The 25210-nt window shown below is 40.4% G+C and overlaps 1 protein-coding gene across 4 annotated transcripts in view; it reads left to right on the forward strand.

Moving 5' to 3' along the window:
* Positions 1 to 25210, forward strand: part of LOC140517582 (gastric triacylglycerol lipase-like) — a 40978-nt gene that overhangs the window by 4675 nt on the left and 11093 nt on the right. Inside the window, exons 2-10 of one of the 4 annotated variants that reach the window (XM_072628959.1) lie at positions 319 to 403; positions 2592 to 2675; positions 3977 to 4150; positions 12407 to 12546; positions 15285 to 15400; positions 15583 to 15700; positions 17966 to 18164; positions 18688 to 18794; positions 23490 to 23629. In XM_072628959.1, coding sequence (XP_072485060.1) covers positions 15296 to 15400; positions 15583 to 15700; positions 17966 to 18164; positions 18688 to 18794; positions 23490 to 23629 — 669 coding nt within the window. In that variant the 5' untranslated portion in view covers positions 319 to 403; positions 2592 to 2675; positions 3977 to 4150; positions 12407 to 12546; positions 15285 to 15295. Of the gene's footprint in view, positions 1 to 318; positions 2676 to 3976; positions 4151 to 8686; positions 9432 to 12406; positions 12547 to 15284; positions 15401 to 15582; positions 15701 to 17965; positions 18165 to 18687; positions 18795 to 23489; positions 23630 to 25210 lie in introns of those variants that run through there. The other 3 variants (XM_072628957.1, XM_072628960.1, XM_072628961.1) reach the window with 3 other exon arrangements.

Genomic DNA, 25210 nt, shown 5'->3' on the forward strand with positions numbered 1-25210 from the left:
GTGAGGTTGCCTTGACACTTGACTGACAGATGGGGGAAAGAAACCATCTTTCACCAAGTATGTCTGACTGTAGGAAATAAAGTAGATTTTCATGAAGAAAAATCTCTCCACTCCCTGATTTTGCTTTCCTTTTTCATTGCTTTCAGTTTTTGATTGTATCAGCTATGTGTGTAGTCATGAATGAATGAATGAATAAATGAATTTTGACAAACACAGTGTCCTATGTGTTGGTCTCTATATTAAGGCACCCAGGTCTCTCCTTTGTAGGGAGCAAATCAATTGCATAGATTGAATGTTTTCTCTTTGTTTCCTGTCCAGGTCTCTCATTGACTCCCTCTGCCCTGGTGACCTGTGTGGAAGCAGCATCTTTCTGACCCCACTAAGTCATAACCCAGAGTTGAAAGTGAGTATCTACTACAGGATATTTCTCCCACTCAGCTGGCATGTTTTGGGTGTGCTGTGGAACTATTTGTGTCAGGAGGGGTATAAAATATGGGGTTCATATGGGAGAAAATAAAGCTTGCTTCCACCGCCACCCCAACTTTCCTTTCTATCTAGTAGGACTTGAGGAAGTGAAGGGTCACTTCCTAATATTTGGTCTAATTAAAAAAGAATGAGTTATTTTCATTGATACAATCCTAATATATATTTCAGGGGTATGGTACTGTTTTAAAAATGTAATACCTGTATCAACACCAGTGGAAAATTCTCTTTTTCAGTGAAGTTAACAGAGTAGCATTGATCTAAGACCAAAATTATTGGAGCTAAAGAATTTAGAAAATTACTATTTGAATGATAGTGGTGAAAAAAAGGCTATCTGAATAAATCAGTGCCTCAGTGAGTAATGGAAGTAAAAGTGATGATTAATCAACTCCTGACCCTTGGAGGTGTCCCTGTGGTGCATAGGCTGCCCTGTGTGAGGTAGGTATGCATTCCCTCACAAAGTCCTGGAGCAGATACTAGGTCATCACTGAGGAAGAGACAGGGGGGTGTACCTTGAGGCACTCACTGGATGAGACGCCACTGGGTCTCTTCCAACTTGGCAATTAGGTGCTGTTGTCACCATTGTCTGTCACCTCCATTTTTAGGCCTGTTTTTAGCACACATGGGTCACAACTTCCTCATGTTACAGATGAGGAAACTTGATCACCTTAAGAGAGGAAAAGAGACTCATGTCCCATCACTAATAAACATCAGAGGTTAAATTTCAACCCAGTTCTTCTGACTTTGGAGACAAGATACTTCCCACAGTGGAATGCAACCTCTAAGCAATAATCACCAAAAGAGAACAAAAAACCAATTTTGAACAAAGGATATGAGCTTATTCTTCAGTTCTGCAGGACAGTTTTTTCCTTCCTCTAAATGGGAGATGTTTAATGGACGACCCCAGGGATGTGGACTCTGTAGCCTCAAGGCCACATAGGGCCCTCAAGTGTGGCCCTTTGACTGAAGCCAAACTTCACAGAACAAATCAGTCAAAAGACTTCACCAAAGGACCTAGAAGGCCCCACGTGTCCTCAAGGCCACAGGTTTTTCCCCTCGTCCCCCCAGCCTAGTCCATCTAAGGGACAAGAGTACTGGAGATAGTGCCATAGCCAAGATCATCACAGAGTCCTTCTGGTGGGTGGCACTAAGGAGTCCCACAGAAGACCAAGTTTGTAGCTTTATCTGCCTGAACTGTACAAAACAAAGATTTTGACCAAAGTAAAGTAAAAGAAATATTTTGGTGAACACTTGGCTCCAGGAGATGCTTTGAAGGTTGCTCCTCAGTCTTGTCTATATACTATTATTTCCCGTGGAAATCCATATTATCACACCTGGATAAGCTCACCAAGATACCAGAGGATTTTGAATCAGATCTTCTTTGAAGTCTCAGTTTTGTCATATTAGTTGTTGTCCTTCGTTTTCAAAGAGGACCAAAAATGACATCACCATGATGAAGTGAAGTTTCAGTGAGTATGACTGTGGCTGATCAGACCAATATGAGCTCGAAATTCTCTACCACAGATTGGGCATAGATAATCCATGAGAACATTTGGGGTGGTTACATAAAATTTGCACACCCGATGTTTCCTTTCTGCTGTTTCAATTCTGCTTTGCTCATAGAGCACAGCACCTTTTCTGATGTGGGCATGCCATGCTGAGTGGTCCTATGCCAGTGTTTCCCGTGTCCCACAATCAAATCCAAAGTTCTTGAGAGAGACCTTGAGAGTGTCCTTGTATCACTTCTTCTGGCCGTCATGTGATCGCCTGCCACATGTGAGTTCTCCATAAAATAGTCTTTTTGAAAAGTGTACATTTTGAATTGGAACAACATGGCCAGCCCATCGGAGTTGCACTCTCTGAAGCGTAGTTTGAATGCTTGGCAGTTTAGTTCAAGCAAGGACCTCAGTAGCTGGTACCTTATCCTGCCAGGTGGTCTTCAGAATCCTCCTAAGACAGTTCAAATGGAAGTGATACAGTTTCCAGGCATGGCACTGGTAGACCGTCTATGTTTGCCAGGCATACAACAAGGTCAGCACAATGGTTCTGTAGACCTTCAGTCTGATAGTCAGTCTAATACCTCTTCTCTCCCAAACTTTTCTTTGAAGCCTCCCAAACACTGGGCTAGCTCAGACAATGCGTGCATCAGTCTCATTGTCAATGTGTACATCCCTGGAAAGTACACTACCAAGGTAAGTCAACTTATCCACAGCATTCAAAACTTCCCCATTTGTTGTAACATTTGTATGGCATGTATGGATGGTGTGGTGGTGGTTGATGGAGCACCTGTGTTTTCTTGGTGTTATTTATTAGGCCCAAATTAGCACAGGCATCAGAGAATTGATCCATCCTTTGTTGCATCTCAGCTTCAGAGGCTATATTTAGTGCACAACCATCTGCAAACACAAGATCACATGCCAACACTCCCTCTACTTTGATCTTGGCTTGTAGCCTTTTCAAATTGAAGAATTTATCATCAATGTAGTTGACCTTGATGCTATGTTCATCTTCATTGAAAGCATTTGACAACATGGCTGAAAACATCATGCTAAAAAGCATGGGAGTAAGCACACAGCCCTGGTTCACTCCATTGGTTACTGGGAAGGCACAAGAGCTTTGTCCACTATCCAGAGCCTGGGCAAACATGCCATCATGAAACTGATGTACAATATTGATGAACTTCTCTGGGCAACCAAATTTTGACATAATTTTCCATAAGCCCTCACAACTGACAGTGTCAAAGGCTTTGGTCAGATCTACAAACCTTGTGTACAGACCTCTGTTTTGCTCCTGGCATTTCTCCTAGAGTTGTTGAGCAGCAAACACCATATCAACTGTTCCCCAGCCCTTTCTGAAGCCACACTGATTCTCAGGTATAAGACCATCTTCCAGGTGAAGGATCAGCCTATTAAGGAGGACTCTAGAAAGAATCTTGCCAGCAATGACTAAGAGGGAGACACCTCTGTGACTGTCACAGGACAATCTATTCCCTTTCCCTTTATAGAGATGGATAATAAACCCCTTGAACATCCTTGAACTCCTGGGGGATGACCTCCTCTTGCCATATAACTTGGAAAATTTCAGTCAACTTTTCTATGAGCAATGGTTCCCCTACCTTGTAAATCTCAGCTAGAATAGTATCAGCACCAGGTGCTTTGCCACATGAGAGGAGCCTAATGGCACTCAAAACCTCTTCTTCAGTTGAAAGTTCAGCTAAGGAGGTATTGCCTTCAACCTACAATAAGCAATCGGTTGCCTTAGCATTGCTGAAACGGTTAACCATGGTGTGGCCACTGTGCATCCTGCAGCTTCTTGGAGCCACAGGTGAGAGGTGGGTGGAGTAGGTCTACACCAGAGATGGAAAACAGCCCTGGAAAGGGCTCGGCGGTCATCACTCTAAAGGTACTAGTCCTCCCCAAATGCACCCTACACCCTGATGGGTGTAGCAATGAGTAAATTACTTTCATATTGATTCAATCAATCTGTATTGAAGGTAACTATTATGAACAGAAGCTAAGATGATGGGATAATGAGTAAATCACTATTGCTGTCCCAAATTCTCCTTGAAAAAACTATAAAATAGTGCCTTAAGACAAATCCTGGAACAGCAAGATCAGTGGAAAGACAAAGAGGAGCAGTCTGGATACTTGGAGGAGCAGCAAGAAAGGTCAGTCTCACTTGGGTAAAAGTGGAGAGCTTTCCAGGACAAGAAGCATCCCAGCAAGGCAGCAGTAAGCCCCACCTCAACAAAGCAGTTGGAGATCCTGAGCCCTACAGTGGTGGAGCAGGCAAACACCAACACCAAGATCCCCCATACCCCTTAATGTAGCCAGGGGAACCAACATACTCCAGCTCAGGGAACTACCACATACTTCAGCACAGCCCATGGTAGTCAGACCTTTTCTGCTACCAGACCCACAGGTGATTCATCACAGTCCAGGGGAAAAATGTATCTTCTAGGGGCCAGAACTTCATGTGCTTCAGTGTAGTCATGGTGAAATGAAGAAAAACCCCACCTGACATCAGCACATATCAGATATCACCAGTAGGACCCCAGCTTAGCATCAAGTTAGCTGCCAGACACTTACAGCCTCCAGCAGCCAGCACTCTAAGGTGCTTTTGTGTCCAAGTGCACAAAGGCAGTGACCAGGCCCCTGGCCCCCAACACAGGAAGTTTGGTGCAGTGCTTCCTATCCACCAGTTAGTTGAGAATTCAACTTTAAATACAGAAAATAGGCAAACAAGGTGAGCAAAAAGCAAAAATGAGTATTGATGATAGTTATTTTGGTGACAGGGAAGATCAAAATACAAATTCAGAAGAAGACCACACTATGAATATACCTACATATGAAACTTCAAAGGGGAATATGAATTAGTGTTGAGTTCAAAAAGCCTTCTTGTAAGAGATCAAGAAAGTTTTAAAAGTCAAATAAGAGAGGTAGAAGAAAATTTAGGAAATGAAACAAGAGGCATGCAAAAGAGTCAATGGCTTCGAAAAGGAAGGACAAAAATTCACTGAAGAAAACAATTCCTTAAACATTTTACACAGTAACAGTCATCACAAACAGTCCTTGCATACTGTGGCTGTTACTGTGTATAATGTTCTCCTAACTCTGCTCACTTCACTGAGCGTCAGTTCATGTAGATCTTTCCAGGTTTTTCTGAAGTCCACCTGTTCGTCATTTCTCATAACAAAATAGTGCTCTATGTCATTCATATACCACAACTTGTACAGCCATTCCCCAATTGATGGGCATCCTCTTGATTTCTAGTTCTTGGCCACTACATAAAGAGCTGCTATAAATATGTTGGTACATGTGGGTTCTTTTCCTATTTTTATGGTCTCTTTCGGGTATAGCCCTACAAGTGGTATTGCTGAATCAAAGGGTATGCACCTTTTTGTAGCCCTTTGGACATAGTTCCAAATTGCTCTCTCAAATGTTTAGATCAGCACACAGCTCTACCAACAATGAATTAGTGTTCCAACTCTCCTGCATTTATCATCTTCCTATTTTGTCATGTTAGTCAATCTGATAGGTGTGATATGGTACCTCAGAGTTGTTTTGATTTGCACCTCTCTAATCATTAGTGATTTACTAATGATTTTTCATTAGCATTTTTTCATGTGATTGTAGATAGCTTTAATTTTTTTCCTCTGAAAGCTTGCCTGTTATATGCTTTGAACATTTATCAACTGTGGAGTGGCTTGTATTCTTGTAAATTTGACTCAGTTCTCTCTATATTTTAGAACCTTTTATCGCAGACAGTAGTTGTAAAAATTCTTTCCCAGTTTTCTGCTTTCCTCCTAATCTTGGTTGCATTAAGTTTGTTGGACAAAAAGCTTTCAATTTAGTGTAATCCAACTTATCTATTTTACATTTCATAAGATTCTCTATCTTTTGTTTGGTCATAAATTCCTCCATTCTCTAAATCTGATAAATAAACTATTCTTTGCTCCTCTATTTTGTTTACGGTATCAGCCTTTATACCTAGATAGTATACCCACTTGAACTTCATTCAGGTATACAGTGTCAGGCATTGGTCTCTGCCCATTTTCTCACTATTTTCCAGCTTCCCCAGCATTTTTTTTGTCAAACTGACTTCTTATTCCGGGAGCTGGGATCCTTGCATTTATCAAAAAGTAAACTGCTATAGTCATTGATTACTGTGTCTTGTGTACCTAATCTATTCCACTGATCTACTCCTCTATTTCTTAGCCAGTACAGATGGTTTTGATGATTGTTGCTTTCACTAAGATTGTCAAATTTATGGGCATACAGTTGGACAAAATAATTTCTAATTATTGTTTTAATTTCCTCTTCATTGGAGATGAATTCATCCTTTTTATTTTTGATACTGGTAATTTGATTTTCCTCTTTCTTTTTTTTTTAAATCAAAGTGACCAAAATTTATCAATTTTATAGTTTTTTTCATAAAACCAGTTCTTAGTTTAATGTATTAGTTCAATAGTTTTCTTAACTTCAATTTTATTAATCTCTCATTTGGTTTTCAGTATTTTGGCATTTACTTGGGGATTTTCAATTTGTTCTTTTTCTGGCTTTTTCAGCTCCATATCCAATTCATTGATCTCCTCTTTCTCTGTTTTATTCATGTAAGTATTCAGAAATATAAAACTTCTCTTAAGTACTGTTTTACTGCATCCCAAAAGTTTTCGTAGGTTGTCTCATCATTGTCATTCTCTTGAATGAATTTATTGATTATTTCTATGATTTGTTATTTGACCTACTCATTCTTTAGGATTAGATTGTTTAGTTTCCAGTTATTTTTTGGTTTATGTTTTCATGGCCTTTGATTACATATAAGTTTTATGGCATTATGATCTGAGATGGATGCATTGACTATCTCTGCCTTTCTGAATTGGATTTTGAGGTTTTTATGGCCTAGTGCCTGGTCAATTTTTGTATGTGTGCCATGTACCCCTGAGAAAAAGGTATGTTCCTTTCTATCCTCATTCACTTTTCTCCAGAGATCTATCATATCTACCTTATCCAGACTCTATTCACCTCCTTGACTTCTTCCTTGTTTATTTTGAGGTTTGGTTTATCAAGTTCAGAGAGGGGGAGGTTGAGGTCCCCCACTAGTATAGTTTTGTTCTCTATTTCTTCCTGTAACTCCCTTAACTTCTCTAAAAATTTGGATGCTATACTACTAGGAGCTTTGTTTTCTATGGTGTCTTTTAGCAGGATATATTTTCCTTCCTTGGCTCTTTTGATTAGATCTACTTCTGCTTTTACTTTGTCTGAGATTAGGATTGCTACCCCTGCTTTTACAAGTTTTTCTTTCCTGTTTACCTTTTTATGCTCTCTTGAGACCTCCGTTTGAAAATCAAATTTTCTATTTTGTTCTGACATTTTCATCAGGAAGGTCTGGCAATCCCTTATTTCATTGAATGTCCATCTCCTTGCCTGAAATATTTTGCTCCACTTTGCTGGGTAATTAATCCTTGGTTGTAGTCCCAGCTCCTTTGCCTTATGGAATACCGTATTCCACTTCCTTCAATCTTTTAATGTAGAAACTGCAAGTTCCTGTGTGATCCTGACTGTAGCTCCTCAGTATTTGAATTTTTTTCTTTCTGGCTACCTGCAGTATTTTCTCCTTCACTTGGTTGTTCTGGAATTTGGCAATGATATTCCTTGTTGTTTTAATTTGGGATCCCTTTCAGGAGGTGAGCATTGGATTCTTTCAAAGACTATTTTGCCCTCTGGATCTAGGACTTCTGGGCAATTTTCCTTGATGATTTCTTGGAAGATATTATCCAGGCTCTTTTTTTCAGCATGACTTTCTGGTTGACCAATAATCCTTAGATTTTTTTCTCGATCTGTTTTCCTGGTCAGTTGTTTTTCCAGCTAGACATTTTATATTTTCTTCTACCTTTTCATTCTTTAGATTCTGTTTGACTGATTCGTGATGTCTCATAGAGTTATTAGCTTCTACTTGCCCAATTCTAATTTTTATCAAATTGTTTTCTTTAGCTAACTTTTGCATCTCCTTTTCCATCTGTCCAGTTGTTCCTTTAAAGGAGTTATTTTCACCAGTTAAATTTTGTACTTCCTTTTCCATTTGTCCAGTTTTCCCAGTTAGGTTTTGTGCTTCCTTTTCCATGTGTCCAATTTTCCTTTGTAAGGAGCTGTTCTCTTCAGTGAATTCTTTTTTCATATTTTTGAAATCATTCACCAGTTTCTCCTCTATTTCTCTAATTTGGCTTTTAAAATTCTTCCTGAGCTGTTCCAAGAATGCTCTTTGGTCTTGTGACCAGTTCATATTCCCTTCTGAAGTTTCAGATGGGAGTACAGTTTCAATTCTGACCTCTTTGGTGTTTGTGTTTTGGTCCTTGTCCCCATAGAAAGATTCTGTGGTCTTTTCTGCTTTGCTTCTTACTCATGATGATTACCCTTTTCCTGACTTTGAAAGTAGGTCTCTGCCTCTGGGGTCCAGGGGGCTCTGTCCCATAGTTCTTATGTCTTGAACTTGAGGTTTTGTTTGTTGTGGCCTCTGGTGCTTTCAGCTGGAAGCTAAAATACTGCAGCTTACTTGGTGCTGAGCTGGTTGGTATTTGAAAGCAGAGGCCAGCTGATGTCATTCTGGGTTTCTCAGGAGTTACCCTGGAGCTAGCTGCATTTCGTGTAGGGGAGTGGTGATCTGGCCACAGGAGGTCTCCCTTTGCTGAGCTAGAGCATAGTCAAACTCAGCATTTGGTGGACCTGTCTACGCTAGTGTTCTTTCAATTCCCCTGGCGTGCTGAGTCACCCTGGTGTTGGTGGTTGTGGGCTCCACCTCCCTGGGGCTCAGGATCTTCCTCCAGTTTGCTGAGGTGGGGTTTTCTGGGACAGCTCCAGTCGTGCACTGGTCCCCTTCAGCCACAGCAAGAGAGATCCCCTTTAGTGATTTTTCTAGCCTTATGGCCTAAGAGATTGTTTACCCCTTTGGCTGATCCCACTGATCCAGGATTTTTCCTGGGGAGATATTCTCTGGGCTCTTCAAGTTCAACAAGGGGAGGAAGACAACAATTACTAATCACTCCGCCATCTTGGCTTGAGGAAGTTCAAGTTGGTGACTTACAGTCATTTAATATATGGGCTTATAGTCTCAGGAGCAGCTGCTGAAATTACCTGGGTTTCTGTGCTTCTGTCTCCCTCAATTCCTCTGGACTTTCATCCTGAGTTGATATGTTTGAGAATCCACAGTGTATCTGCCACTTCAGACTGCCCAGGGCTTCCTGATTGGCCTTGCTGCAGCAGAGACATGCTGGGACAGCCTGTGTGCTGTGTGCTCCTCTAGCCCCAAGCAATGGAACCTTCCCATCGACCTTTCAGTCTGTCCTGGCCTGGAACTCTGCCACAGTCTTTCTCTTATTGGATTCTGCCTCTCCAAAATCCATTCTGACTCTCTTTTTAGTGGTATCTGAAGTATTTTGTCTTAGAGCTTAGGTGAGTAGTTGCTCTCACTCCACCATCTTGGTGCCCTCCCCTTTACCTAATATCTTTACCTGATATAAGAATCTTTTAAAATTCATGAGGTTCTAAATTTGAAATGAACTCTTCTGTTGTTAATATTACTAGAAAACAACTTTAAATTGGGGGGATCATTTCTCTTTCTTTGCAACTATTAATAAAATTTTCTATGTAAATCCTTAATAAAAATTTGAGAATTTATTACTAAAACAATCAAAGCCTAAATTTCCATACTAGATACATTTGGAAGCGAAGCATATGCCTATGTATGTAAGTCTTAGAGGAATAAAGTCTAATCCTATTGCTTTCTCAAAATTTACCATTCCATTTAACCAGAAAATTTTTTATATTACACCTTTTCTAATTGCTTTTCTAATCCCACACTTTTGGGGAAAATCATCTCTATGTTATAATTTGATCATAAATATAGATAAAATTGTAAGTTTTTTTCATATTTGGATTCTCTCATAGCAGCTTAAAGATGTTCCAACATCAATATAATGATTAACAGATTTATTATTGTATATACAAAACTTCTACAGCTCACCTGCCTGATTATAGAAATTTTCTATGAAAGGAAAAGGAGGTACATAGTTAAAACCTTTCATATATCACAACAGGTGAAAACCTTCTTTATCTTTGATTCCAAGTGTGGTTCATATCTGACAACCAATGATGTAATCATCAGGTATCAAAAGCAAGGCTTAACCAGTTTCATATAAATTGTAACCTGCAAACTGTGTGCCTTTCCCCCCTGTATCACTCTGGGATACTTTCAAAGTAGTTGCCTTCCTTCATTACACTAAAACAATAGCTCTATCAGTCTTCAGGGGAACAATCTTTTCAAGTTCTCTTCTCCCCTGAAATTTTTGTGGAATTTAATGCTTATTTTTAATTTTTAATTTTTATTTTTAGTAACAATTTTTCCAGAATAGTACCCCCAAACTCATTAAGATATTTCAGAAAAGGCTAAATTCTTGGAATTATGCAAAATCCAAATAGTTCTCTCAAAGCAATTAATATTGAAACTTTTTAATATAAAAACCACTAAATCTACTAAGATTTATCAATTCTCTAAACTTTGATTATCTGACTTTATTTCTCTGGTTCTAAATGGGCCCAAGGCTGAAATAATGGGAAAAAAGTATTCTCCAGGGCTTTTTTCTCTTTTCTTATAACCTAATCTCCTGCTGAAAGCCTAACCTGGGAGTTAGTCATATTTATCAGCACAACTACATCAAGTATAAAACTTCTTCATCTTGCCTAGCATTCTAAACTGCTTTTGTACCATATTGTAGAACTTTTGCTAGCTGGTTGCACTTTCTCTTTTAGAAATTTTTCAAGGCAACCCAATCTCCAAAAAACACAAACAGGACAAAAGACAAAATTTTTTCCCACATTTTAGAGAGACACAAAAACACATAACATAAATTATGAGACAGAAAAAGTGTGCACAGGTTTTCAATTGTAATTGAAAGTCCCCTATTCAGACCAATTTGGAGATCCATTTGTATTTTTATTTAACCTAATTTGAGAGTTTTTTCCACTTGTATATGGAATGCTACACCTGTTTTCAGACCAATAAAAATTGTAAGAGCGTGTCAATTTTCTAGCAGGCCATTCCCCTGGTTCTTGCCAAAAGAACCTTTTCCAAGGGGGAATAGCATAGAGGAACCCATAATTCCTTTCCACCCCTGGGGAAAAACTAATCTTAGACCACCCCACTCACAGGGACAAGCTCAATTTAAGCCTACACTTCCCCAATCCCAGAGTCAAACCTAAATTTAAATCGCCTAGAAAAACTGAATCCATCCATAAACTTCTCCAATCCCTAGAGTGGGTTCAAACCTAAATTGCTCCAATTCCTGGTGTAAACAATGTAAACTTAAAGCACCCCAATCCCTGGGGAGAACAAAATTTAACCATAAACTTCCCCAAATCCATGGGGGAAATATAAAATTTCCAGGAGGAAAAAGCAACCCCCCTCCCTTTGTTAGAGGAAGGCCCTTCACCTTGGGGAATTAAAATCCAGACCTAAACCTCTCCAATCTCTGGGGCGAAACTGGTACTCTAAACCACCCCACTCCTTGGAGAAAACCAACTACTGGATCCCAACCTAAATAAACCCCAAACTTTCCTAATCCCTGGTGCACTGAAAAAAGTAAAAATAAAACCCTAATCCTTAACTGTGGTTAGAAGAAATGTTATCAAGAGCCTGTAGTTCAGTCATTTCTGTCACGTCTGACACTTTGTGACCCCACTTGGGTTTTCCCTGGAAGAGATATTGGAGTAGTTTGCCATTTCTTTCTCCAACTCATTTTGCAGATGAGGAAACTGAGTCTAACAGGGTTAAGTAACTTGGAGGGTCACGTAGCTAGTAAATGTTTGCAGCCATATTTGAACTGAGGAAGATGAGTCTTCCTGGCTTCAGGCCTGGCACATTATCCATTGTGCCACTTACCTGTCTATTTGGATTATGTTGCCAAAGACTAATCTGAGAATCAACCTGTGGGTAAAAGCTGAGATTACTAGGAGTTTTGTTCCAGGAGCCTAGGGCAAAGAGAAGGGTAAAACAGATAAAGAACATGCCAAAGGGAACATAAATCCAATCTCCTTTCCAAGCCTGAGGGGAAAAAGGGATGAAGAAGGGTGTAGCTTTCTAAGTTGACTCACAGAACAAATAACAGGTAAATATTTCAAAGTATTGCTGCTCCATTTCTTTTAATTTCATGGCTCACTTTCTTGTGCCTTGAGAAGCAGAAGAAAGTTTGCATTCCCTGCTGGTGTGTCCATGTGACCTCCCACCAGAGTATTTAGTGTCTTGTCTGAGGTATAGTTACTGAGGAACTGTCAGATTGTTCAAGTGAGAGGAACTTGGGACAAATGGATTTTCCACTCTGAGGTGCATTGATAAATATACCATTTAACCTTTCTTTTATCTCTTTCCTCAGGTTTCTGTTCTACCATTTGGTATGTTCTGCTCCTTTGAGCCTAAGCATCTTCCAATTTAAAGTCATCAGAGGCTCCCAAGGGGCTGCTGAGGAGATTCCAACTGGAAATTCTTTTTCTACAGCAAGAAAGTTCTACTAAGGTAAGCCCCAAACACCATGCATGCTCCATGGGACCCTATCAGGACATTTTATTTCTTTAGGTAGCACAGGAAAAAAAAAATTACATCAAATTAAATCAGTGATTGCTCCTATGTGCAAACCATAGATTGTATGATGTGCTACTCATCCCTATGCAATCCAGAAAAAAATAAATTTCCTAAAACTGAATTGAAATTAGGTTTAAAAAGATGAAATTAATGTAGAGAACAAAAGTAGTGACCAAGGATGCTAAAACTGGCGGCACTGTGGAAAAAAGTAGTAATGGTCCACTTTGTTATCAGAAGAAGAAGGTTCAGATCCCACCTCTGGCACTACCTATGTGATCTTGGACAAACCATTTAATTTCCATGAATCTCATTTTTCTTATCTGTAAAATGGGAATGGATGGCTGGACTCTTCTAGCTCTAGAGCTATGGTTCTTAGATCCCATGACGTGACACTTTGCTACTGAGTAGATCAATATCCTTGGCCCAGTCACTTGGCTTCTTTAGTCCCCAACTTTTTCATCTATAAAATGGGAAGATTGGATCAGTTGATTCAATTCAGTAAACACTAATTGAGGGGTGAAGCTGGGGCTGAACATGGAGAACTGGGGGTCACTTACACAGAGAATTAAAGCTGTGGGAGCTGATGAGTTTGTGGAGAGTATATAGAAAGGGAGTAGAGAAAAGAGCCTAGGACTGACACTTGGGAAATATCCAGAGTTAAGGTCTGTTATAGAGACTATCCTTCCCTAACCCAACTTCTCTTCCAAACTTTTCTTCTATGGTACAGCTAGCCTGTTGCTCTCCCTGGTTCATAACTCAGCAGGAACTTTGACTTCCCACTTTCCCCTATTCCATACAGCCAAGCAGCTGCCAGATCTTGTCATTTATGCCTTTATTGCATTTTTGTCACCCCGTCCCTCCTCTCCACTCACAGCAACCCCCCTTCATTGGGCTTGTCATCACCTGCTGCCTTGGTTATTGAAACAGCTCCTGATTGTTCTCCCTGCATCAAACCCTGTCTCATTGCAGCAGTCTCTATAGATGGCTGCCAATATCATTTCTCTTAAATAGAGATCATACTCTATCAAGAGCCTTAGGGAAAGTAAGAGCTCTTCTTTTTAGCTTTGAGTGCTTAACTCAGCCTGCAAGCAATCTAGCCTTTTTGTTTTTTGGTCTATATGGCTATTGAAAACCCTTGTCCACCACCCCTTCCCTCAACACACACACATACACACACACACACACAAACACACTCACTGATAGACACACAGAGAGGGACACACACAGAGAAAGAAACAGGGGGGGGGGGGAGACTCATAGCATTACAACATAGGACTTTTGAAGACAACGGTTTGTTTCATTTTTTGTATTTGTACCCCCACAATCTAGCAATAGCGTTTGGTACATAACATGATTAATAAATACTTGTTAATTGAAGATGGATTGGATTCCTCATTTCATTGTTGTCAAGCTAACCTTTGTATCCAATCTTTTGCTCTCATTATTTTTTCATCTTCTACAATCACAGAAACCTTGCTTCCCTAGAATGTGCTCCATCCATGGTCATGAGGACATATTGCATATATACACCTTCTCACTCTGCTTCCCTTTCCCTCTCCATCTCTCTCAATTGATCTGTCTAATCCCTACCCCAACCCTTATACTGGTCCTGGAGGAGGAGTATTCATCCTCCTTAGTCTTTGTTGCCACATCTAGATGCTCTCTTATCTCATTTGAGATCTATTCCATTTGCTTCTAATACTCTATTCAGTCTTTATTATAAGCCATCATCTCCTGTCCTCCAGGTCATTTTTCCTCCCTTCTCAAGGAGTTCACTGTCTAGTTTTTCTTGAACCAAACCCCCAACACCACAGCATGCAGGTATCCCAGTTGAACCATCTCTTCAATTCTCAAAAGCTGCACTTCATTCTCAATCTATTCCACACTCCCCCTCCCCCCAAACCAGTGCTAATGGTCTTGGCTTGAGGATTACCGGAAAAAAAAACAACAAAAAAAACCATGAGTGTGCTATCTGCCTTGGGTGCTGAAAGCAAAATTTGAGGAGGTAGAATTACTGCAATTGGGTTCTTCAAGTAACCTGAATTTGAATCATGGTGTCAGCCATTTTCAACCTTCGTGATATTGAGAAAATCTGTCTCTTTAGGCCTCAGTTTCTATGTCCCTCCACTGATAATGTGGAAGAGATGTTGACGGGGGTCGGTCCTAGGCGCCTGGGCGGATAGGGGCCTCCCCGGGAGTGGCAGCCCACCAATCCGAGGGAGACACGGCTCCCAAGAAGGAGTTGTGGACCCACAGGATTGGTTGGGTGGGCTGGATCCAATCGGGTGGTAGGCCTCGCCCTCGGGGCGGGTTAGGATGGCCGCCCGGGAGAACTTCCCTATTTAAGACAACGCCCTAAACTGCTCGGGGGACTCCTCCATGCAATAAAGCTATGAACCTCCTGCGCATTGCCTGATTATTGCCTGCCACCGTGTCCCCCGGGGGTGGGTCCGGAGACGTCCGAAGCGGTGCCCACCGAAGGGAGAGTCTCACTCGAAGGTCCTGGGGACAGACCCGGGACAAGATGTCTTCTAAGGTTTCTTTTATATCTAAGTCTACAGTCCTAAGAATTTATTCTGGTTTTCTATTGTTTACTTGTGCATTTTAATCTATGATTTAAGACCACTGATGTTGGCAGAGCTTATGCAGTGCCACTAATTTCCATGTTGCAGGTGGAAATAAAATGTGGAGGCTTGTCATCACGGTGTTTATGATCCAGGTACTGGGAACAGAATGTATTTTCCAAGATATTGACAGACCTGGGAATCCTGAAGTTGAATTGAATGTTGTAAGTTTTATTCTTATTAGGAAAAATCACTCAAATCATTGGTGTATCTAAGATTCAAAGTGTTGAAAAGCTAAGAGTTTGAGCAATAATACAGTAGAGAAGTCATGTGTTTATTTGGGAAATATAACCATAAAAATGGATGTGCCAATACACTGAACTAAATGCACTTTTTTTCCAAACAGAGTCAGATGATTCTTCACTGGCAATACCCGGTTGAAGAATATGAAGTTGAAACCAAGGATTCATATATACTCACCCTTGTAAGAATTCCCTACGGAAGAAAGGGCAATAATGCATCAGGTATTTGTCAAGTCAAAGAGACCTAGGTTTAGAGTACAAGGACATGAGTGGGTTTGAATTCCAGCCCTTTTGTTGACTAGTACCTTGTGCAAACCACTTGTTTCAGAGCCTTGGTCTTCTCTTTTCAATGGGAGATTCATGCTGACTAACCTAAAGTCCCATCCCACATTCCAATATCAAGAAATTTCTCTCAGCTGAAGGCCTTGTCTTCCCTTAGGGAAACCCAGATCAGGAGAAGGATTTTGAGGACAGCTGAAGCATGGGAAGGGTTAGCAACCTCATTGTTTCAGAGAATCAGATTTACCAATCTCTATGGCACCCTGGTCACAGAAGGACCTGACAATGAGATTCAATGCACTGAATGGTGGGTGACCATTCAAAGTGTGTGGTGTGCTGATTCTCCAGGTGCTACTGGCTTCTCTTGGTAAGGGTGGCTGACAAGTCTTTTCTGTTGACAATGGCTGGTTTTTGCCTATGCCTCTGGGAGCATGCCTAATATTTCTTTGATAGCCTAGAGCACCCAACTCTGAGCCAGGCTGCTGACTGGACACTCAGCAGACACTCGGGAGACAGAACTGACAAATGAGCCGGTACAAGTTGAGTAACTCATTTCACCCAGATAGCCTCTCCTGCATTTCTTTTAGTTCATGCTTCTTGAATTTCCCATTTCCCTGAAGGCTAGGGTCTGTGACCAAGTGGAAGCCCTTCTAGGCAGAAAGAATTATTTCCTACAGCTAACAGAATTTGGTAGCCCTTGGGCAGTAAGGCATAGAATTAGAGTTCTAGTCCCAGATTCAGCACTAACAAGTTGGGTGGCCTTATATCCATCCATTCTCTTCCCTGTGCCTTATTTTCCTTGAAAATGGGGTAATTAGGAGGTATAGGAGCTATATGGACTGTGAGTCAGGATAGACCTGAATTTGAATCCTCTCTCAGATACTTAGTAACTATGTGATACTGGGCAAATCATTTAATCATTTTCTGTCTCAGGTCACTCATCTATGAAATGGGGATAATTAAAAAACCCTACCTTACAGGGTTGTGAGAATCAAATCAGATAAAGAATACAAATTGCTTTTTAGTATTATATTCATTAAGTTAGGGTCAAAAGTCCTTTCAGATCTACATGTAGAAACTCTGTTTTATTTGATTTTTAATTTTTGTGTGGCTAGAATTTTAGAGGAAAGTCTCCTTGGTCACTTCACTTACTTTAGAATAGTTATTGATTTCCATATGCCTGTTTCTGAGTAAGCGGAGTACAAACTAACATGCTTCATTCATATGGGAACATTGGATTACATGGTGATAAAAATCACACTAAGGGAATCCATCCTTCTAAAGTTTAGTCTGGAAATGCAGAGCTCAGGAAACATACTTTTAAACAAAATGTCACCTTTTTTCTTCTGATGCCTGGCTATAAACCTAATTAATAGGTCCTGTGATCTCTACACTTCCTTGGGAATCCAAAGTTCACAGATCCAAAGGGAGATTTTTTTTTTCAAATTTTATTTATGATTTCATTTTTCCCAATTTACATATAAAACAATTTTAACTTATTTTCAAATTTTGAGTTCTAAATTCTCTTCCTACCTCTATTACCCACACCCTCATTGAGAAAGCAAACAATTTGATATAGGTTATTTGTGTGTATTCATGCAAAACACATTTCCATATAAATCATTCTGTGAAAGAAAACACAGACAAAAAACCCCAACAAAAACAAAGAAAGTAAAGAAAAAGTATCTTCAATCTGCATTCACCTTCCACTAGTTATTTCTCTGGAGATGGAAAGCACCTTTCATCATAAGTCCTAGAGAATTGTCTTGGATCCCTGTATTGCTGAGAAATTATTATTACTAAAGTTATCCATAGTAGATCATCAAATAATATAGCTGTTAATGTGTATATTCTTTTGCTGCTTCTGCTCATTTCACTTTGCATCAATTCATATAAGTCTTCCCATGCATTTCTGAGAGCATTCTACTCATCATTTCTTAAAACACAACCATATTTTGTCACAAACTTATATAGCAACTTGTTCAGCCATTCCCAAATTGTTGGGTATTACTCAATTTCCAATTCTTTGTCACCAGAAAAAGAGCTGCTATAGATATTTTTGTACACATAGGTACTTTTCCTCATTGTGGTATTTCTTGATCAAAGGGTATGCATGGTTTTATGAACTTTTGGCATAGTTTCCAAGGAGAGATTTTCAATGTCAATGTGGCAAAAATTTGGTTGTGAGTGTTCATGTTTCCCTTTCAGCTCAGCGGCCTGTTGTATTTTTGCAGCATGGATTTTTGGGAACATCTACAGCCTGGGTCTCCAACCTTCCCAACAACAGCTTGGGCTTCATTCTAGCAGATGCAGGTTTTGATGTATGGATGGGAAATAGCAGGGGGAGTACCTATTCCCTGAAACATGCCTTTTTGTCAACAAATTCCACACAATACTGGGCTTTCAGGTAGGAAAAGGCTCAAATGTGGGTTTTATGTTCCTATGAGCTTTCAATCAAATAATACCAGAGGGTGAAATCTCATCTTTATGTAGTTTCACTTAGTGATAATTCTTTCATAGATTTGCCTGGAAAATCATCCAATCCTGATGAATTCTATCCTGGTGTCTCCTTTTCTTTGACACTTTGCCTTAATTTCAGATGTGTAGGTCAATGGAACTAAACTCAGTAAAATGGATCCCTATAGTCACATATTGACTTAGAAAACAAGTTAACATTATCTATGTTCTATTGTATTTTCATTTATTTTAGTAAGTTTTCCCAATGACATTTTAATCTGGTTCTGGCTACTTGGGGTGTTTTCCTAGCATATGTCTGACATATCTGTTTGAACACTGGACATAGAGATGCTTGAACTACAAGAATTTCATTCTGTATTCATGTAAGACAAGAAAATGTGTAATTAGTCATGTGTTGACATCATAGCCCTGATGTCCATCTGACTTTGTGGTTTTTGTTTGTCTTTTGTCAGTTTCGATGAATTGGCTCTATATGACCTTCCAGCCTCAATTGACTACGTTGTGAAAAAAACTGGGCAGAAGATATTTTATGTGGGCCATTCTCAAGGCACCCTGATTGGTATGTTTAGACTGATGGGGGTCTGAGAACTTCAACCTTGTCTCCCCTTGAAATCCAAGTTTTTTTGGTGAAAAGAATGAGTACTGCACCTGTTACTGGGTCCTAGCTGTGAGCCTGGAGAAGGGAAAATGGAGGAGGGTGGAAGTGGCAGGCAATAAGAGGAGGGATAGATCACATTCACTATCTTCTGGTTTCTGGAGAGTCTGGTGTGCAAGCTTGGCCCCAGAGGGTGGAAGAAGGATCAAAATATAGAAAGTATAGAAAAATAAGATTTGAGTGACTTTGGAAAACTTCCTAAACAACATACCTCTCTGCATGGAGAATGAGACTGATGCATGAGGTAGCAAGTTCTTCTACATTGTAGACTTTCAAACAGGTGATCAATTGTCAGCGCTCCCGCTTGTATTTTATGAAGCTAAGTAAAAGAGGTCTAATGCCTTTTCTAGGGCATACAAATGGCACAGTAGATAGAGTGCACTGCATGGTATCAGGAAGGCTCATCTTCATGAGTTCAAATCTGGCCTCAGATACTTTGGCCCTGGGCAAATGACTTAACCCTGTTTGCCTCAGTTTCCTCATTTTCAAAATGAACTGGAGAAGGTAATGATAAACTACTGCAGTATCTTTGCCAAGAATACTCCAAATGGGGTCACAAAGAGTCACCCATGATTAAAAAATGATTGAACAACAACCATCCCCTTTCTATATGAAAGTCATTCCTATACTTGGAGACGTCTGTCACATCTCCCCTCAGCTTTTCCAGACTAATAGCCTCCTGCCACTATTCATGAAGGATCATCACAAGGCCCTTTGTCATCCTGGTCACTCTTTACTGGGCACTCTTCAGATTATGCATTCCCTTTCCATGATGTGGTATCACAAATGACAACATGACTCTATGCGTAATCTGACAAGGGCAGAGAATTATGTTGTTATTTTATTCCTAGTGTCTGATTCTAAGCTCCCAATGCATTCTAAGATTGCCTTATTATAATTAGCTTCTCTTGTTTCCTGCTGGCCAGGACAAACTGTTGCTTCCCACTGAATTTTTATTCTGGCACAATTCTCAAGAGTTTTTTTTAGATTGAGTTACATATCACATACATTGTACTTGTGGACTTCTATTTTTTGAGCCACAGTTGCCAGTTGCTTATTGATTTCACAACTGACCAGTTCAATGGCCTTTTCTCAGTCTTCTTGATTTCTTTGGGTTTTTGTGCTACTCCTCTCTTTTTGTTATCTCTTAGCTTTCTCACTGCTTCTTTATGTCCTGTGCTGAATCTTCTTCTACATCAAAGACCCTAAATGTGGATGTTCCCTAAAGCTCCCCATGTTCTCTTTTCTCATTCCTGCTCACTGAGTGATTTCATCAGCTGCCATGGACTAAGACATATCTCTCCCAGATATACCTCTCTAGCCTTTTTCTTTCCCCTGACTGCAGAGCTAATATCATCAAACTCATTCAACTGTTCATCCTGGGAGTCCTACAGGCATCTTACAGTCAATGTCATCAAAATATGATCCTTATCTCTTGTCCCAGACTAACCTCTTTTCTGTGCCTCTCTATTGCTGTCAGGGATGCCACTATCTTTCCAGAATCCCAAGGGCATGAAAATTTCATTTTTATTTTCTATTCTTCACTCTTCCTTAATCCAAATATCCAATTTCCAACTCTTGTTTCTAACTTCACATCATGTCTCCCCTAAATGCCCTTCTCTGGACTTGCCCACCCAACCCCTTAAATCAAACTCTTATCAGTTCTTGCCAAGGCTATTGCAACAGTCTTATGATGTTTCACCTCATCCATAAGCTGTCCCCTCACCAAGCCATCCTGTACATAGTAACTGAAGGGATTGACCTAAAGCATAGCTCTAACTATATTCCATTCCATTGTAGTTGCTAGTGCTATCCTTTTTATGCTGATCTCTCATTTTATGCTATGAGTCTTTTGTCTATATATAATACATACACATGTATGTAGAAACATACACACATACATGCACACACATAGACATACATATATATATCTACACATGTGTGTGTATACTATCTTCCCCCAATAGAGGACAGGGGCTGTTTCATTTTCATCCGTATTCCCAGTGCCCATCCCATGCCTGACTCATAGGAAGAACTGATTAAATGTTTCTTGATTGATTGGTGACGTTGTTTTGGTTGAATCATTAAACTAGTCATAACTCCCTATATCATTTATAAGAACAGTTTGGCTTTGTCAAAACCTTTGCCAAAGATATTTAGAGGCCTAGAAAGCTATCTGACAGAAATTAGGCTTAGAGTAACATCTTATATCAAACTGCATAATGCATTATATACAGATATGTGTGATCTTAATATTAAAGATCAGAACATGAAAAAACCCAGAGGAGAAACTGATGATATACCTGTCACAGCTATGAGTAGGAGATGTACTTGTAACCAAAGGATAGAGACAATAACAAAATATCAATTTGATAACTTTTATTATATGAAATAGACAAGCTTTTACACTGATGTGATTAATGCATCTGAGATAAAAGCGAGAGTGGATGGATGGTAAAAAAAAAAAAACCAACAAAAAACAAAAAACAAACCTTTGTATCAAATTTCTCTGATAAAGGTTTGGTACCCAAGATATAGAAGTAAATATTCACACATACATACAGATATGAATACATACATACATGTGTATATGTTTGTATCTATATGTACAGTAGATAAATGGTCAAAGGATATGAATAGACAGTTTTTAAAAGAATTGCAAAGTATTAAAAAGCATATTAAAATTATCGCAAATCACTAATAAGCAAATTGTAAATCAAAACAATTCTGCAAGTTGGCAAGGTGTCTAAAAATGACAAGATCTCTATGGGCAACATCTACAGAATTTCTCTGATTTACCAGTCTAGAGACTGTGAGGTAAAATTTAGACCACTGGGGTGTCATTAGAACAGTATCAGTGATATCGGTAATAGCATTCGTTTCAATTGAGAAGAGATTGAATTCAAAAATGTCCAACCCCAACTCCCAAGGTGGTCATCTCTTCCTGAGTTAAGAAGCTAGATGGTGCAGTGGATAGAACACCAGCCCTGGAGTCAGGAGGACCTGAGTTCAAATTTGACCTCACACAGTTACTAGCTTGTATGATCCTAGTCAAATCACTTGGCCCTATCTGTCTCAGTCTCTTCATCTAGAAAAGGAAATGGCAAGTCATGTTAGTGCCTTTCCCAAGAAAACCCCAGACAGAGTTACCAAGAGTCAGATATAATTTTTCATGCTTTGCTTGCATGTCTTTCATTTCTCTTCCCAGTTTTTCCTCCACCTCTCTAACTTGATTTTCAAAATCCTTTTTGAGTTCTGCCATGGCCTGAGCCCATTGAGTGGGCTGGGATACAGAAGCCTTGACTTCTGTGTCTTTCCCTGATGGTAAGCACTGTTCTTCCTCATCAGAGAGGAAGGGAGGAAATACCTGTTCACCAAGAAATTGACGTTCTATAGTCTTATTTTTTTCCCCTTTTCTGAGCATTTTCCCAGCCAGTGACTTGACTTCTGAATATTCTCTTCACGCCCACTTTGCCTCCAGATCCTCCCAGCCAGTGCTTGGGGTCTGAGATTCAAATGCTGCTTCCCAGCCTCAGGGCTTTGGCAGGGGTGGGGCTGCTATTCAGTGTGAGATTAAGTTCAGGTGCTCAGATGGGGGCAGGGCCGCCTCATGGGGCCCAGTTCCCTCAGGGGGTTTATGCAGAGACCTTCAACAATAGATCCAGGCTCCTGCCTGCTTGGGAAGCCCCGGTCTGCTGCCGCCCCCTCTGCCGCCTCCTGAGGGGGCCTGAGTTATGGGGGCACCCCACTCCCCTCTCGGCAAGCCAAGAAGACCCTCTCACCAACCTTTGGGACCCGCATGGCTGCTGGAGATTCCATCCCTGAAGCCTGCTCGGATCTGCTCCTCTCGATGCCACGCGGCCAAGGCAGGGCTGGGCTCTGCTCCGGGTCCGCAGCACAAAGGACCTTTTGGGAGAGGTTTTCAGGTCCCTCTGAAACAGAAATCTCATCCACTCCGTTGTTCTGTGGCTTCTGCTGCTCCAGAATTTGTTGGGAGTTCTTTTTTACAGATATTTTATGGGCTGTGGGTTTGCAGCTAGCATATGTGTGTCTTTCTACTCTACCATCTTGGCTCCACAAGAGTCAGATATAATTGAAAGAACTCATCATCAACAACTTTGGGACTCCAGGCCCAGCTCTCTACCCACTGCACCATCTAGATGCCTGCACTTCTCTTCACTTAATATTTTGCTTTTAAAATACCCTAAGGTTATTTTAAAAAAACTTAATTAATGCTCTTTAGATTGAATTGACTGAATTGACCAGGAGTTTGTTCATGTAGTCACAAATTAAGATTGAAGGAGCTTAAAAAAAGAGATAGGAAATATGCTTAGTGAGAAACTTGCTGCTCATTTGTCAGATGGTGTGCAGGGTGACCAAGATTAGATGACCTGTGATGTCCGACTTGGAGATTCTTGAACTCAGTTTGAGTTCTTGAACTCTCCCTTTGACCAGGATTACTATGATTTCTAGGATTGTTGTCCAAGGTGCTAAATACTCCTTCATGGTTTCTGGTTCCAGACTCATTGGGTCCTTGGTCAGAATTAGAGGGCACAAAGGAGGTCACCTAGTCTAAACAAGTATCCTGTTGTCTTTCAGGTTTCCTAGCATTCTCCACCTTACCCAAACTGGCTCAGGAAGTCAAAGTTTTTTTTGCCTTAGCTCCAGTCTTTTACACTCAGCACACCAAAGGCCTCCTAACGTTCCTGCTTTTGCAGGTGCCCAGGCCATCACTAAAGGTAGGTAATTTCTTTACAAACTGGAAGTGACTAGCAGATCAGTGGAGAGATAGAGCATGGGCAGTGGTGACATCTGTGTGGCTCTCTGAATGAGTGAACCCAAACACAATTCCACAGGAAGCCCATTTTACCTAGAAATGGGGGGAAACACATTCCTTTTCCCCATAAGAATCTAGATCCATTTTACTGTCTCAGAATGAAAGAAATCTCAAAATCAAAGAGAACTTTAAGGTTAAACTTGTCTGATTCATTCCTTTGTACAGGTTCTGAGACTCAGTAGTTATATAAATTTGGATCTGTCATTCTTCCTCTCTGGACTTTGGTTTCTTAATCTGTAAAATGGGAAAGTTGGATGGGAACAGTCTCTTAGGACCAGCTGAGGGCAAGAACTAAATAATGAGTCACCTTGTTTAAGTAGACATGTTAAATCTTTCTCTCTTTACTTAAACTAAATATAGAATAGTCAGTTTTAGCTCCAGTGGTCACCAGTATCTGAACTGTGCTCCCTCTTTAGTTCTGCCTCTCAGAATTCTGAGTTTCCTTCAAACCCTGCTGCTGACATGAAGCCTTCCCTGCCTTCCTCAGCCTAGAGGGCTTCCTCCCCTCCCATAACCTTGTATACACTTTGTATGTACTTTCTCTGTGTAGCTATAGGCAATGTGGCAAGTGGAGAGAGAGCTGTCCTTGAAAGCAGGATATCTTGGGTTCATGTCCTGTCTCTAACATATACTGCCTGGGGATATTGGGCAAGTCACTGATCCACTCAAAGATATGGGCAGCCCTCCTGTATGATAAGCTTCAGAAAAGTGCCAACCTCCATCAGTAGAAAGTTTTCTTCTCCAGGCAGTTGCCGGAGCAAAGAAAGCATGAGCTCAGACCCAGATGCCATCCTTTCTGTAAGCATGTTTTGTACATAGTCATATGTGTACAAACTGCCTTCCTCTACAGTCAATAAATATTTATTAGGTACTTCCATGTGCCAGTCATGGTGCTAAACACTGGGGATACAAATATAAAAGACAAAGACAGTCCATATCCTAGGGGAGCTTACAGAATAACTGGAGAAGAAAACAAATAAAAAAAAGCTGAAAGTGAGAGGATGGTATCCTCCCCCATGATGGAGGTGTGGTGGAGAAATCAGAGAAGTCCTAAATGAGCTCAGCCTGGAGGAAAATGAAGAGATGTCTGAGTAGATGTCTATCCTGTCCCTTAAATGGAGGAGTTTATGTTTCCACCCCAAAATCAGAGGATCAGAGCACGTTAATTAGTTGAGAACACCAGGACTGACTGGATCTTTCCAGATGCTGAAATTTCCCAATGATGAGTCTACTGGGGGGCATGATGGAGAATTCAAAGAAGTCCAAAAGTGAGTGTTTTTATTGTTGAGTTGTTTCAGTCATGTCTGATTCTTTGTGATTCCATTTGAGGTTTTCTTGCAGATATACTGGAACCATTTTCTATTTCCCCCTCCAGCTCATTTTACAGATGAGGAAATTGAGGCAACTAGGGTTAAGTGACTTATTGAGGGTCACAAAGCTAGTAAGTGTTTGAGGCTGGATTTGTACTCAGGTTTTCCTGACT

Source organism: Notamacropus eugenii, chromosome 1 (genome assembly GCF_028372415.1).
Source record: "Notamacropus eugenii isolate mMacEug1 chromosome 1, mMacEug1.pri_v2, whole genome shotgun sequence".
NCBI lineage: Eukaryota > Metazoa > Chordata > Mammalia > Diprotodontia > Macropodidae > Notamacropus > Notamacropus eugenii.